The sequence below is a fragment of the Plectropomus leopardus genome, chromosome 18 (assembly GCF_008729295.1).
Source record: "Plectropomus leopardus isolate mb chromosome 18, YSFRI_Pleo_2.0, whole genome shotgun sequence".
Taxonomy (NCBI): Eukaryota; Metazoa; Chordata; class Actinopteri; order Perciformes; family Serranidae; genus Plectropomus; species Plectropomus leopardus.
Window position 1 is genome coordinate 19,051,018 of NC_056480.1, and position 16,630 is coordinate 19,067,647.

A 16,630-nucleotide genomic window follows, 5' to 3' on the forward strand; every position below is an offset into this window, starting at 1 on the left:
TTTTTACACAATATATATGAAAATATACTAGGTTGGCTTAAGCAATTAGTTGGTTGGTTAATTTTTAAGTGCTTCTAATTCTAATACTTTAATACATTTACAATTACATATTTTTGCTTGAGTAAAATCTTAAGTGCAGGACTTGTAACAGACTGTTCTTGTAGTATCAGTACTTTTATTTATGTAAAGGATGTGAGGGCAGAAATTCAAATATAACAATGTTTTTTAACCAAAAACCTTAATATAGATATTGTCACTAATATAGGGTTGACTACTGGTACTTTAGCAAAATATTTATACAATGAGATTTTTGATAAATAATCATCAATAGTGTGGGTAAAGGTAAATAATAGAACAGCTGGAACAGTCTGTTAAGTCCAGAAAAGTACGTCACTTTACTGTAACACAGCCTATAAAACCAGGAAATGATGACACTATCCAAAGGCTAAGATGATATATATTTTCATGTCGGGATAAGGAGTGTGAATTTTAAGTTATTTTCATATTCAAGCACTCACATTAAATTATAATCAAATACTGGCAAAAGATTTTAAAAAATTTAGAATTGGATCTGAAATGAACAGCCAAATGAAAATGCGAGTAAAGGTTTGGGTTAGCCTTTCTATCGGCACTGTAGAGACCGTAGAGATTAGCTACGATTCACAAGTTCAATGTTAAATAGCTCGCACTGTGCATTTGTTACGTGTATTATTTTGAAATACTTCCAAGCATCACTCTTATGCCTGGGCTCCATTCTGCCTGTAACTTTAGACTGAGTGACGTCTTGATGTCTGTCTCAAAAATGTAAAAGTAGATTTATCCTTTTTTCTCTATAGATCTGAATAGATATGCATAGATAGCAGTTACATCACTGTGACCCGTCCAAAAAATGTGAACATTTAACAACGATTTTATAGTTATTTTTAGTATACATGCATATTTGTGTTTTGGGTGGCATGGTGGTGCAGTGGTTGGCATTGTTGCTTAAGGGCAAGAGTGGTCCAGGTTCAAACCCAGGGTGGGGGGCCCTGCTGTGTGGAGTTTGCATATTCTCCCTGCATCAGCATGAGATTTCTCTGGGCTCTCTAGAAATTGGTGACTCTAAATTACCCGTAGGTGTGAATAGTTGTCTGTCTCTGTTATGTGTCAGCCCTGTGGTGAGCTGGCAACCTGTCCAGGATGTAGCCTGCCTCTTGCCCAATGTCAGCTGAGACAGGCTCCAGCCCCCCGTCACCATAAACGGTTACGAACAATGAAAGAATATATGTATATTTGTAAGTACTCTACAAGTTGAAGAAATACTGACGTCCACATGAAGTACTCAAGTGCTCATGCCCATCCCTTATCAGGATATGGATATAATATCAATATCTTGCCTAGCCATACTCCTCAAGACTCCTCTTGGTTAAGGACACAAACAAATGCCTGTGGTTTGAACTGTTAGTTTGAGGCTTGTGCTGTTTTTCCAAATGCCCAAAGGAGGGCAGCACTGATCTAACAATGTCCTGCATTAGGGCACCTGATTTATTGCAGAACACGCAGGTTTGCAATCTTTCACCAGGAGCATTGTTTAAGAAGCATAGACACTGGCAAAAATGTGTGATCAATATGTGCCCACGTTGCACCTAAACCAAACTATATGAACACCACTAATCTTGTTTCTGCTGCCCTCCTCGAGTGCTGGAAAAGCTTCGTGTGCTGCAAAGGGCAAGTGGTTAACAATAGAGTCACGAGTTATTTGGCTGGAGACTTCTCAGCTCCTGCGAGATCAGACTGCATTCCTCATCCGACCTAAATCTTAAAAGAAAGAGAAGTAATTATGGTGGAACAGCAAATTAGGTAGACAGGGAGATGCAGGAGTCCCACTTTATACCAAGTTTTAGGTCTCACTTTCAACATTGTTTCACAGTTGAAGGTCAAAGCTCAAAAGCTGTAAAAGTGTTTTTTTGCTCCCACACATACACTCATAGTTAGCTCTAACTACACAATTATCTGGTTAAGCCACGGTAGTCAGAACCACAAGTAAACATTAGTCTGAGGCTCTTTCTTAATCGACTTATTCACTGAACAATAACAGCATTAATGAGTGCAGACTCATGCTCGGCTCTTTCTAATAAGAGCAACAAGGATTGTGAGAATGTTTGAGCTTAAGTCAAGCATGAAAAGGATTGTCTGATGGTATTTTTCTTGGCCGGCTCGTCTGGTCAGATCAAGGCAACCTGGGCCGGATGAATTGAGGCTGACTGCCTTGGCTGCAGTCTGGACCTTGTGATTGGGCCACAACGCCAGTTGGTCTCACCAAGTTTAGGGACAAAGCCACAACAGGAATGGACATTTTCTTTGTGTTTCGTCCTCTTTTCTATCTTGCTAAGGTGGTGTGAGCGTATTTTACCATGCATTCATTTTTGGTAAAAAAAAAAAGAAAAGAAAAAATCAATTGTATTAAAATACTCAAAGTTTGTTTGTAAGGATGTTAAATAGATTACATTTAGTCAAAAAACGACTGAATTTTTGTCCAAGTATTAATTCAGAATGAGGATGCTATCAGTTCCCATTTGAAAAGGCACAAAATATTGAGGTTTGAATGGATTTTAAAAATACAACAAACTATATTATTTGCATGATGAATAACATTCAATCTGCTCTCTCAAAAAAGGCGTCAATGTAATTTTAATTTACAAAGACGAAAGTCTGATTTGCTAAAGCACCACCGCTAATGACAAGCATCTTTGGAGGTGAGTCCGACAGATTGATGATAAGCTTTTAAAGCAACAGTGGGTAACTTTTTTTTTTTTTTTTTTTAACTTTTTTGCAAATCAGAAATCAGAATCAGAAGTGATTCCTTACAGTCACTCTGATGCCAAACATAGAAATTCACAGAAAGTGCAAATAAGTACCTGCAAAAAGTATGTAAAAATATAAAATAGAAAAATAGTAATAATAAGAGACAATTAGCACTATTATGTGAATATTTAAAATGATTAATATGTGCACTGTGCTGGGTGTGGAAATTGTGTAAAGATAAAAAACTATGTACCTTATGCTGCAATACATTCTAACCATTGTGTACAGTTAGAAATATAAAATACAACAATAAGTAACTTATAAAATATCTGTCATTACATCCTGAAGCTTTTACATAATGCAGATAATCTGTGAAAATACAAAGAAGAAAGAAACGTGCTCCTTTTCCTCCTCATAGTTCTCCTAATGGCACTAATACAAGAAAAAGTTCCCATCGGGGACAATAAAGTATATCACCTCGCATCACATCGCATCGTATAGTATTTATAACAACCATGAATATAACCAAACAGAGCCCAAGCTGTAGCCATAGTGCATAAAAAATAAAAGTGGAGATATAAAAAAAAGTGCCAGGGGAGGATCCCCTGGACTCACTAGTAGAGGTCCTGGTTTATTATTTTTCTATTAATTATTAATGTTTGGTCATTAACCCTTTGAAACTTGAAGCAACATCAATTTTCTTGTGATGCTTTCAGATGCCTTTCACAAATATTTAGAACAAATTTTAGACAAATTGGTACAATTTCTTTCAAAAACAATATAATGCAAAGACTGCAAGAAATTTGTAGAATTATAAAAATCTTTTTAAACACCTAGGTAAAAATGTCTAGGTAAAAAAGAAAAAAGCAAGGGAAAAACTTTGTTTATAATGATCATAATCACATATTAAAATTATTTTACAAAATTATATGATTTTAAGCATGTTTTTCAGGTAATGTCTTTGTTTTTTCCTTTTCTTTTGTTGTTTTAAAGTTATTTTCAGTTGATTATCTTGTATTCTATTTTCATGCCAATTTTTGATCATCTCTTGTTTTTGTAAAGAAATCAAGCCAATTTGCTAAGATTTTAAAGGGTTAACCGGTCCCTGGCCTTCTGTTGTGCAAAAGTGGCCCCTAGGCAGAGTGAGTTGAGTATTCCTGCAGACCTTTTAGGATCAGCCAGTTTCTGTTGTGATGTTTTAAAATCAGCCAGGTTATGAGAATACTGCTACTTGTGTGTGTTTGATTAATCTTTTTATAGCTTTAGAGTTTTATGGGTTTGGGTTGTTTTTGCCTGTCGGAAGTGAGGTAGTGTCTACACGGCAGTCCCCTCCGCCCCTCTAAATGGTCGTCAGTAACACGCTGCGTGCTCTGTCACTGCTGTAAAAACATTAGGAGAGGTAGTAAGCTATAAAGGAGCTTTTGACTGGTCATGAATGGGCCACTTAGTGAGCTGGTGCAATTTCCTGACTCAGTCACTGAATGCAGTGGTTGACACTAAACATGTTGCAGAAAGGCAGATAGATTAACACAGGAAAACAGCCTCACTTCAGCTGGCATTTATCAGCATCTACATCAGTGGTTCCCTACTGGTGGATCATGGTCCAAAAGGGGATAGCGACTCCACTCCAAATGGACCACGAGTGACTCACAACCATCTCAAGTTTGCTAAAAACTGGCTGTCTGGGTTTTCTTTTTTTTTTGACCCTCCCCAAAGCTACAAATATTTTTCCTTGAGCCTCCCTGAGTGACTCAAGGAAAATTCATGAAGTGTTTATCCCACATCATGTGTTCAAGAACTGATGGAAATTTGAAAATCCAACGATAATTTCTGTTTGTTAAGTTTCTTGCATTGGTAAATGGTGTCATTTTGGTGATATTGTTTTTGGCAGGCCTGCGGTTTGGAAGGCACGTTTTCTTTACGAATCTTTAGAGAAATAAATTGCCAAAAAACTTTAAGAGAACAAGAAAATTGCCCCCCAAAATTAAAAAATAACTAAAAGAAATAAAATACAAAATCACCAAATATTTTTGTAAAGAAAAAAAAATCTAAAATGTATGAAGAAAAAAAATGCCAAAAGCTTTTAAAAAATACCCAAAATTTTAAAGAAAAAAAATCACCAAATGTTTTATTTCATTGTGTTTTAAACCCACGGGTTATTTACTTTTTGTCAAATAAAAGTAATGTGGGGACCTTGAACTGATGACCAAGGAGAAATCTGGACCCAGTGCCTGAATCAGTTGGGAACCATTAGTCCACATTGTTTGACACAATGTCATTTCATCTCTCCAAAGACTATAACCACATGTATCACAACAATATTAACCCAACATAGCAGCCACTATGTCAACAGTTCAACCCTCCACCTACTCACTTATTCCCTCTGATGGTTTTCATTTAGAAAAAAATCTGTTAAAGAGGAGGAAACAGATGAAAAGGAGAAAAGTGATTAAATGAAAGCAAACATGAGTGCGGTCTGGAAAAGCCATTAAGTGGCGTAAGTAAACGTCCAGCGGAAATAAAAGGATGGTGGGGGTCGGACGCAGTTTGTACTCTACTATGTGTAGCGCACAATCGCTGATGTGAGTATTTTTAAGTTCCCATAGATTCCCTGAGTGGCTGTCGACTCCCGGAGCTCAGCGGGCTCTTTGGGGCGTGAGCGAATGCTTGGAGTGAGGAGTGCAGTGGAAAAACAACAGCGAGGGGAGAGGTGGGCGTGAAGGGAACACAACAGCCGCTTCCAAACGTTGGGCCCCAGTAGTCCGCTCTGGGTCATCCCCCGCTGTAATTCCACCCTGAGTGCCACCAGTTCTGTGTGAGCCCTTCCTTTCGGTCGGGTAGTGTATATTCGTACATTCAACCGCCAGTTACACATTCACATTTTACAGTCTGACCTTGCTCAGCTGTTGTGTGTTGTCACGGGGCGGCCTTTATCCCAGAAGGCCTCGTTGGATACCCTGCCCAGCTCTTAGTGTTGATTACTGGGTGAAAGTAACACTGAAGGAAGGTTGGTACTGTTATAGAAAGAGGGGCTGCCTCGGTGAGACTTTGATGTATATCCCTGAGGATAGTAGCAGGGCTGGCCTGTCCGTCGACACCCTCTTCCTTCATGGCCCCCCAGCCTGGTTTGGACTGCTCAGAGGCAGAGATGAAACTAGGCTAACAGAGAGAGAGTTGTGTTGGGAGATCCCCACTACAGGATGCCATTGTGCTGATGTTTAGATTTAGTACCTCCTCCTTTCATCGTGGGGTGGTTAGCTTCCACAAGACTCTACAGTTAGATGACCTTCTCAAATTAGACCCCTTGTCCTTTAACTCGCTTTCATTTACATTACAGTTCTGTTCTAGAGTCCCAGTCCTTATATTCTTCACCATGTAAATTACATTTAAGTTCACGTTCAAGTCGAGAGTTATATTCATACATTAAATATCAGCAGTTTATATGCTCCTCAACTGATCATAATACAAATATAAATCTGTTTTACTTGTATATTTCCAAACATATTGAAACGAGAATGGGGACTTGGAGAGCAACCATGTCTGAACATACTTCCAAGACTACTACAGTTATGTCAAAATATGGTTGTGCCTAGCTTATGTACTTCTACTATGGAAATATTTCACGAACTTAACTAGGTGTGTAAGGATACATCGATCTAGATCAATATTCAGTGATCAACCATCCAAGTAAAGACATCGATGCGTTGTCATCTTCATTTTGAAATTCCCAGGGTGTGGCTGTGTCACCATTTCGATGCAGTTAACCCTCTTCCTAAACATTCAAACACCTTAGCACTAGGCAGACAATGGTTTGCAGCCACGAAAAAGACAATCAGAACACTTACTGATATCGTCTCATATCAATCTCAGGTCTCTGATTCAATCGAATCAAGACTTTGTGATATCAGCATATATCATGTCATTGTCCAAAAAATCTATATAATATCACCATTGTGAAGATTTGTCACCAACACTATTAATATCGTATTAAATCTGCTGGGGTGAATGCTGTTTTTTTTAGTTTTTAAATTTACTGGTAACATTATATAAAAGTGACAAAGAGTGTTCCATGTGAGTTATTAATGCTTGGGCCTACAGAAAAATTGCATGCCCTGCACCATCTCTTCCCGTCTCTTTCTTTTTCTTTCTTTCTTAAGCACCTTGCAAAGCTGTGCTCAGTCTTACTTGTCTCTGTCCTTGTCTTAGTCCTAACAGTTTTGCCACCATAATGCGTATAGTTTGCAGTTAGTGGGTCTATTTTGGATGGTTAATAACACATGGCTTTTTTTTTTTTCTCAAATCATCTTATGTCAATTTGATAGACATCATCCAGCCCTAGTTTGCTGCTTCTCTCTGTTTTATATCATGGTAAATTTATCATCTTTAGATTTAAGACTGTTGGTCTGACGAAACAAGACATTTTAATTTATCAAGTCAGCCTGTTTTCATTTCCATCTCGTCAAATACCACCGCTCGGTCAGTAATTTCGGCATCAGACAATGATGCACAAAGACACCTATTGTGGCGGTACGATTTGCAGCCTGGCGGTGTCAGTTTAAAATGCATGTGGACAGCACCTTTTGCAGCAGTATGATAAGCCAGCATCAGTTTCAAACATTGCTGGTGACAATGTAATATAAGGACCGGAAAGTCCGAATAGTGTGGGCGGGAGGGGGGGTGGATGTGTTCAACAAACCTCGGACTTTCACTCAGAAGCTCACAGTTTGCTTCCCATATGAATGATGGTTTTTCTAAACCTTACCACGTACTTTTGTTGCACGAGGAAATAAAAAATATATAAGGTTTTTTTTACAAGGTATTAAGTTTACTTTGAAAAAGACTGTACAAGCAGAACTGTACATTGCTTGTGAAAACAGTAGTGTTTTTTGAAAAGACACAATGCATGTAACAGCCTTAAAATGACACAGTGTCCCAGAACAACAACAACAGACGCAGGAGGGGACAGTGTGAATCACATATATATATATATATGAAAGTCCACTAATCAAGTGTCGATATTATACGAGATGGGACTAGAACGTGTTGCTTAAGTTGAGCTCTGGGAAGCTGTGATGGACATTTTTCACTTTGGTCTCATATTTTAACATACTGTATGTGATTTCAATAATTTTGCGTAGGATGAACATGAATATGTATTTAACTACATAAGATCCATTGTGAAAATTATATATTTTGGACTGATTTACCGTGTTAATCAGCCTCTGGTCAGTATTAAAACATTGCTGTTAGAAGTAGAGCTGTCAACTCTTCATTCAGTTTTATAGCCATCGGTGAGTCCATCAGTCATTATGTGGGATGCTTAGTAAAGAGTTAAGGATTAGTGTGTTACGTTATGTAATGAGACTGGGCCCTGGGAATAACGTCTAGATTTGTGACTTGTGAGAGACTCCAGCTGCATTCCCTCACGTCATCCGACAGACCTGCATGTTCCATAAACTGCAGCCACCACAACGGACAGGAACGCACATAGCATGAGTGACCTGTCACTGCTGTTTGTTGTGGAACATTTTAAAACGTTCATAATCCTAAACACAGGGCTATGTTAGATGGTCTGTTACTCTGTTCGATGCAGGAAACAATGTTTATTTTTATTCTGGAAAAACTTTCATTCTTAAATGCTGTCAGTAAAGAAGGCTTCACTGATGTGGGGGACCTGAGATGTGAGCGATGAGGTACTGGACAAAGAGAGCAGTTTTGTTCTTTCACATTCCTCATTTCTTTTCCTCCTCGGGAATTTAACTTCCAGTACCTCCAGGTTTACATTTTAGTGCTTCGGTGTTAGATGAATAGAGATATTATCTCAAAGACACACATCATGGATTACCTTGGCGTTTGCTGATGTAACTGTTGGTGTCAGACAAAACACTGGGAGTTCGGGGACCACCTTGATAATGCGTGCCTCGGAGGCCCTCTGACAGGTGATCTCTCTACAGGGGACTGTGCTCCATAACCCCAGTATTTGTGTCATAACCACAAGCCCTCCAGTGTGTCACAGTTATAGATTTAGAAAGCTGTGTCCACTGAGGTGCTGTTGCTGTGTGTCCCCCAGCACCTGTCTCTGTTGTCCCAAACGCCTATAGCCATGGATTCAAGCCCCCTCCCACAATAAACACAAGTGACATTTTCATTTCAAGGTAACACAAAGGAAAGTTTTATTACCCATCACCCTCACCATTAAAAAGTATGTGTGGAAAGGTTACATCAGGGGCACTTTAATCCTTACAAACTACTCCCTGGATAATTTAATAATATCAGTTGAAAGTTCAAGATCTAAGACATTTTTATGTGCTCAGTAGATACATTTCTCACCAATTTTGGTCGCAAATTTGTGTTAGTGAGCACTTTTCCTTTGCTAAGATAATCCATCCACCTGACAGGTGTGGAAGATCAAGATGTTGATTAACCCCTTGAAACCTTAGCAAAGTGACTTAAAATCTTTCAAAAACATTGGAGGAAGGCAATGAACAACTTCACAAGAAATTACTCAAAATTAGCACGGAATCAGTCAAAAGTTAAAAGAAAATTACATGAAAATTAGTAGTCACAAAAAAATAGAAGATGGAGAAGAATGGTTAAAGCAAACCCCCCCCCCCAACAAAACGGCTTGAAAAAAGTGCCAAAAAAGTAACTGTAATTAACTTTTAATATATAATTATAATCAAATAAGTACTTTCATTTTTTTTCCCTCTATGTCTATGTCTTTTTCTGCCTTTTGATTTCTGTTACTAATTTTCAGTTCATTTTCTTCCCAGATTTTCCTGATTTCTTGCAATGTAACATGTCTTGCCACATTGCTTGTTGCCTTTTAGCCATGTTTTCAAAAGAAATCAAACCCATTTACTCGGGTTTCAAAGTTTAAACTCTTGCGTGTCCCAACATAACTTAAGAAAGGGATGTCAATCAAAGTTAGAATTAAACAGCATTATTACTACACAGGTGTGCCATGGGATCGTCACAGTAAAAGGTGACTCCAATGTGCAGTTTGATCTCACAACACACACAAGTTTTGAGGAAGCATGCCAGTGATATGCTGACTGCGGGAAATCCACCGGAGCTGTTGCTCAGGAGCTGAATGTTTATTTCACTACCACAAGCTATACCCAACGTTGTTTCGGTGAGTTTGGCAGTATATCCAAGGGCCTCAGATCTGGACCACATGCAACTACACTAGCCCAGGACTGCTAATGCAACAATTGGTTTGCACAACCAAAGAATTTCAGCACAAATTGTCAGGCACAGTCCCGAGGAAACTCATCTGCATGCTTGCCGGCCTCAGTGGGGTCTTTCACTGGCTGCGGTTCGTCATTGGAACTGGCTTGAGTGGTCAACTGCACTTTGGAAAGGTGTTTCTTTTCACTGAATGAATCTGGTTTTATATGTTTTTCTACTGTTATGCCATGTATGTCATCGTGTGGGCAAGCTTTTTGCTAATGCTAACTTTGTGAACAGAGTGAACTCTTAGTTTGACAGATTTTAAATTTTGGTTGGGTAGACAATATTTTATATGTCTAATGACATTAGGATTTCATTTTGTGTGGATGTTAACTTTTGACGTTTTGTAAACGTTGGGTTTATGTTCTTCATGCCTTATAAATAAATGTTTTCCTATGTCAAGATGACATTGGCATGAGAGGTTTGGAAGACTTTAAATTTAGTTACCTGACAACATAACTTAAAACCAACAAAATATCAGTGTCATCTGTCCTCATGTCCTCTGTCAAATGGATGATGGACGTTGTCCTGACATTAAAATCTGGTCACCCGACGTCACAAACTACACTGTAACTGCTGAAAAAATACAGCCAAATTCTATCAGTAAGGTACAATTTTTCCAAAATACAGTAAAATACTGTTAACATAAAAAGCAGCTTAACAATAACAGTTGACATAAACAGTAGGCTACAGTATGATTTTACAGCGTTATGCAATACTTTTAATTTCACCAAAAGGCCTTACGGAGGGACAGAGGTCACATGCACATTCGCTACAGTATTAAACTGTAAACCTTAGATCCTAGTGTAGAAAAATGTATGAGATTTAGAGTTAATATTGTGTTGAAGTAAATACGCTAGTGTCCTCATAAAATAATAGTATTATGCTGGCAACTGCAGCTGCCAATATTTTATTGTAAATTTGTTCCAATGTAAATTTAACCAAATATCAGTGACTAATGACTTTGGTAGCTGCAACAAACAGCACAGCGCAGCAATATGTGACCACAAAGTGCATTTCTGTAATGTAGTCATGTAAAACCTTACTAAATGTTTCCCTTCAAGATAAAACTGCAAATTTTAGATTTGCCTTTTATTGTGACAATCCCAAGGCACACCTGTGTAGTAATGATGCAGTCTAATCAGCATCTTGAGTTGCCACACCTGTCAGCTGGCTGAATTATCTTGGAAAGTACTCACTTACACAAATTTGCGACCAGAACTTGAGAGAAATAAGTCTTTTGAGAGAAAAAAAATCTGTTTTTTTAATCATACACGTGAAAATTGGAACAAAAGCAAAAGTGTTTCTTTTATTTTTGTCTTCAGTGTATCTTATGGAATACCTGGAAAAGGTGGATCTGGGGCACTTTGAGCCTTACAAAACTACCTCTGGACTATGTATAATACAGCATTTAGGTGCATATTCGAAACAGCATTTCTTAACAAAGTTATCAACTATCCCAGAAATCTAATTCTTCCGAGAAAGCTTCATAAACAAGAAAATCACAGTCTGGTCACCTTCTCCCGTCACTTTTTGCACCCACGCTCATATATCCATCCCGTCCTCCCCTGTCGCCAGCGCTTCTCTGTCTGAACGCCAACTCAACACAAACGGAGGTCTTCATCTTTGTAAGCGTTTACAACTCAGATGCAAACACCGAAATGTGTTTATTTAGCCTTACTTCAGAGTTTTCGAGTTAGCCGTCCGCGAGTCTTGACATCATACTGATGATCTTCACTCCTGCGCGCTCCACCCCGCCTGCCACCGGAGCGGAGGAGCGCTGGACCGGAGGGGCGCACAAACAGGGGGAGAGCAGGCTGATGTTCGCGGCTGTGGCAAGTCTCACTCAGTTAGTTAAAACTATAAAAACAGATAACACTAACTTAAAGACAGACTGTTGTTAGATATAGTTGGGTTGGACTGCATGGGCATTGCGGTCGCTTAATTTGTAGCCTAGTTTCGTGATTTCTACCTGCACGTTTCAAGAGTATTTATGGTAATAGATGCGTGACTTGATTGAGCTCAGTTGGGGCTGTTTCAGCAAAGGGATGGCAGGTCGTTCACTGTGTTGTTGGAGTCAGTGCACGTGCTATTTCTTCTCTGCACCCTGCTGATTACCTCTCACATCTGACTCTCAACAATGATCGCTGAAGGTCACGTTTCACCGCGACGCACTTATCCAAGTATTGTGCATCTTTTCTTGTGCGATTTGATTTACAGATAACTTTTAAATCTTATCAAAGCAACCCGAGGCTGAAAAATAGCAGTAATGACATTTACTCATGTGTTTTGACCGGTAGAGTAGTTTTAGTCCACTTTATAGGCGAGACAAACCGGACTATGACTTGGTCAAAACTTTGCTGTGCGCTCTTTCGGATGATCCAGTGAAAAGTGTCAAATCTTATGTAGTGTAACCGTGCCAGAAAATGTTAGGAAGTCCGTCAAACAACGGCGGCATCAGAATGCTGGTGCCCCCGGCTCCGAACGACGACAGGCGGGTAGAGTTTGTGGCGCTCACTGCTGTTCACACGGAGAGAAGCGAGCCATCCACCCCGGAGCGCGGACACCCGTCTCACCGCACGGGTCTGCTGGGCACCCCGCTGCCCGGACCGCCCGGACCCCGGGCCAACGCGTCCGCCTCAAGCAAACGCTTCAGGAAGTTGCAAAACTGCCTGTACAACGTACTGGAAAGACCACGAGGATGGGCATTCATCTACCATGCATTCATGTGAGTGTCATCGTAGTTTTACTTTTATAATTGACCCAAAGAAAATCATTTAAAAACTCACATTTATCCACATTCTTTCCGCTTAAACAACTTTGTAGTTGTATAAAGTTTGTGAGTGAAGCCACATGCTGCGAGAAAGGCTACATTAGACCTGCTTCCAATCATGTGTTTTGATCAGTGTATAGCCTACCAGCAGTCTTTTGATGAATTTTCCAATTAACCAAGCAGAGTTGCTTATGCGGCAATTAGCACAATCACATGCCATACATCATCACAACATGGGGTCCTCTGTTCAATTTCCGCTTGTCTCTGTCTGATTAAATCATCATGAGGACCCTGGATATTAAATTGAATTTGTCCAAATCCACAGGGAGTAATCCACATGTAAAAAAATCAATCTCCTTGTAAACAGTTTTGATGCCTGCAGATAGCCATACTTTTAAAATGGATCACTTATCAGTATGATTCATATTTCCTGTATGTTGGCATGCTTGACTAACTAGTTTATATGGTGGACAGATGATGTACTGGAATGACAGGAAGTGAAAAATAACATCAGTGCGCTCATGTGAGTGGGGGTGTTAGTGTGGTTACAAACTTTTATGAGACTGGACTTGTTTGTTTCAGCATTTTTCTGACAGGTGAGATAAATAATGCATTAGTTAAAGGAATACTTCACTCACAAAATGACCATTTGTCTATCAATTAATCATGCTATATAACCTCAGATTCTTTGTGAAAACTTTATTTTTCTTGCTTGCCTACATTGAAAACATATTGATAAATCGAGGCATCGTTACCAGTAAGCTCATAGTTTTCCAGTGTTTACATGTTGTATAGAGCAGATGGCGCTTGAGTACTTTAACTCATAAAAACTTAAAGCGATATCATTTCTCTTGTGTTTCTTTCAGACGCTTTTACAAGTATTTAAACCTTTAAACCCTGTGTATATAGGGCAATTTCTTTCAAAAACATTGGAAAAAATTCAGTGAGCAACTTAATAATAAATCTTTCACAAATTGCAAGAAATTAGTAGTTTTGGAAAATTATTTTAAAAAATGTAAGGTAAACTGTCAAGGGAAAAAAACAATATTCATAATTAACATTATCACATATTTTCAATTATGTTTTATCAAGGTCGTATTTATTTTCTTTGATTTATTATTCAGTTGATTTATTTGTTTTACTCATTTTCAGGCAATGTCTTTAGTACTTTTTGCTAATTTCTTGATTTATTTTTCTTTCTTTCATTGTTCATTGCCTTCCCATGTTTTTGAAAGAAATCAAGCCAATTTGCTGAGGTCTTTTATCCAGTAGTATGCTCAGACTTTCCGAACACATGCATTTTCATAAAAAAACCCAAACCTTTTTAATGGAGTTCAGCTTTGAAGAGAACATAGATAAGTATCACTTTCAGATCAGTTTTAAATAGTAAGGTTTTAGCTGAAACGCATGTGTTTGGGAAGTACTGAGCATACAGCTAGATAAAGTCATGTTAAGGTTCGTAAACAGATGTTTTAATATAGTTTTGCTTTTGTTAAACATGATCCCAAATCAATCAGTAAATCAATAAGGTCGCAATTTTCTGTGGGGGCATACAAGAAAAACAAAATTTTCCTCACAAATTCATGGTAACACAGCATGACGAAGTGATGCTTTATTTCAGGTCTTGTTGGCCATCTTTGGCCTTTCTTAGGCCCGGTCATTAGTATTTGTTCATTTCTAAAGCCATGCTGGGTTAATTCCCTTTATTCATGTTCAATTTGAAGAGAGGTCTGACTGAAGCTATAGTCTAAGATCTCAAAAATGAGTCTCATCTGTTCCTTGTAGAGATGTTAACAATTAGTCGACAATCGATTAGCGGTCATTAAGAATTTTATCAGATGTGAAATTCAACCGATCAATCAATTGGCTATGTAATGCTGTCAAAGGATATGCAATATGTTGCTGTGAGCTTTGATTGAGGAAAATACATCTGGTGTTTGAAATAAGCAAAGTTTGTTTGGAATAACAATTAACTGATTAATTGATTGTTCATTTTTAACAATAATCAGTTAGGGAAAGTGGTTACGATTTACAACACTAGTTCTTCGTGCACGGATTTAGCTGGGAAAGAAAGCTTATGTGCTCTGCACCCCTCCCTTGCAATAGCCTTCAAAAAGATTGAAACTACAAGCACTTGTCTCTCTGCCTGATTTTAAAGCTCTCATAAGTACATGGGTGAATGAATCCACTGGTACTTGTCATTGCGCGTTGGTGTGTTAATATCTCCACGTGTTACAGTGTATTCTCTCTTGTGTTTTTATGATGGTTATTGTTTGTCATTTTTTCTTATGCTGCTGTCTTGTCCAGGTCTCCCTTGAAAAAGAGATGGGACTTGCCGAGATAAATATGGGTTAACTTGAATTACAGAAATTAGTGGGTTTTTTTTTGGCTAAGTTTGCCTTAGAAGGAAGACTTGAACCCATTTTGAACCCATTACATGACAGCTTTTTAACCATGATGAAAAATAATCTCACCACTTAAACACATTCACTAAGCAGAGCTCAAACTGGAGCAACTCTCCCCTTACTTTAGAAAGCCTTCTGTCATGGCGTTAAAGTACCTGAGTGCCACGTGCTCTATACAACATGTAAACACTGGAAAACTATGAGCTCACTGGTAGCGATGCCTTATATGTGAAACACACAGCACTCATTTGTCCAAACACACCTGAACTGAATTAGACATGCACCTGTTTCAAATTCAAATTAAACCACTTTGATAACTTAAAAAAAATAATCGGAACCCTTGGTGTGAACGTTAGGCCTAAATATCTCATTAAAAGTCAAAGTTCACACGGTGACTATTTACAGTGTCAGTATATGTCTTTTGAAGTGAAGCCCAGGACAGTTGTGCACCAGCAGCTGTCCTCCAGCTGTGGTTGGCACATGGTGGACAGAGCATTATGTGTGAGAGCTCCTTGGACTGGGCCGTGCTTTCCGTGTCGTTGTGTAAATAAGTGCAGCCGTCACCGCGCCAATGCCATCATGTGTTTATAGCAGAGGGAAATCCCACTGCAGAGCTTCTCATGTGTTCTGTTCATGTACTGTCGGCACATCAGTGAGTGCAAATCAGCAAGTCTGACTTTGTTCCTCAGCTCTTTCACTTCTCTGTTTCCTCCTTTTCTGTTCCCATGGGACTGCAAACATGTCTTTGAAGCACACACACACAGAAGCAACATGTCATGTACCGCCTCCACCTCGTGTGTTTCTCATTACGAGCTGTGGCCTTTTCAGGGTAGTTGCGGGTGACATTCTCCATGACATTACTGGGTGTCAGAGTGGATGGCAGCTCTGCCATTGTTGTTATTTCTCTGTCAGAGAGGCAGGGCAGGCGCTCTGAGGTGTCCAGATCATGTTTCAGATGCCACGGCCTCCAAGACAGAGCTGGACTGACTTTGGAAGTGAGCCGCCTGTGTGATGGCCTGTTTTATATCGCTGTTTAACAGATTGCAGAATATACCTGAGACTGAGATCCTTTCAAAAATCCTTGCGCTTTGACATGATGTATTTTGAGTGCGCATATGTCTGGGTGAGTGCATTGTTCCCATGATACTGCATCACCCTGAGCTGTGCATTTGTTTTGATTAATTACATGTGAGGCGCCCACCATGCTGAGAGTCGTACCATGTGTGAGGAAAATTCATGGAACAACGGAGCTCAATTAAGGCGGCGTTGATCTATTGTAATTGAATTGTGCCATACACTGCTGTGTAGGGCGCTGTGCTAACTTCCCTTGATCCTTTAATTAGTCCTGCACTGTAATGGGGGATGCTGGAACAGATGCGTTGATTCCAGAGAGCCTCTCGTCACAGGTGTGTGTTGGGGCGTATATGGGAAAGGG

The 16,630-nt window shown here is 39.2% G+C and overlaps 1 protein-coding gene across 1 annotated transcript in view; it reads left to right on the forward strand.

Moving 5' to 3' along the window:
* Positions 1-12,064: 12,064 nt before the first annotated feature.
* LOC121957533 (potassium voltage-gated channel subfamily KQT member 4) overlaps positions 12,065-16,630 on the forward strand; it is a 56,508-nt gene continuing 51,942 nt past the window's right edge. Inside the window, 1 exon segment of the mRNA XM_042506153.1 lies at positions 12,065-12,745. Coding sequence (XP_042362087.1) covers positions 12,444-12,745 — 302 coding nt within the window. The 5' untranslated portion in view covers positions 12,065-12,443.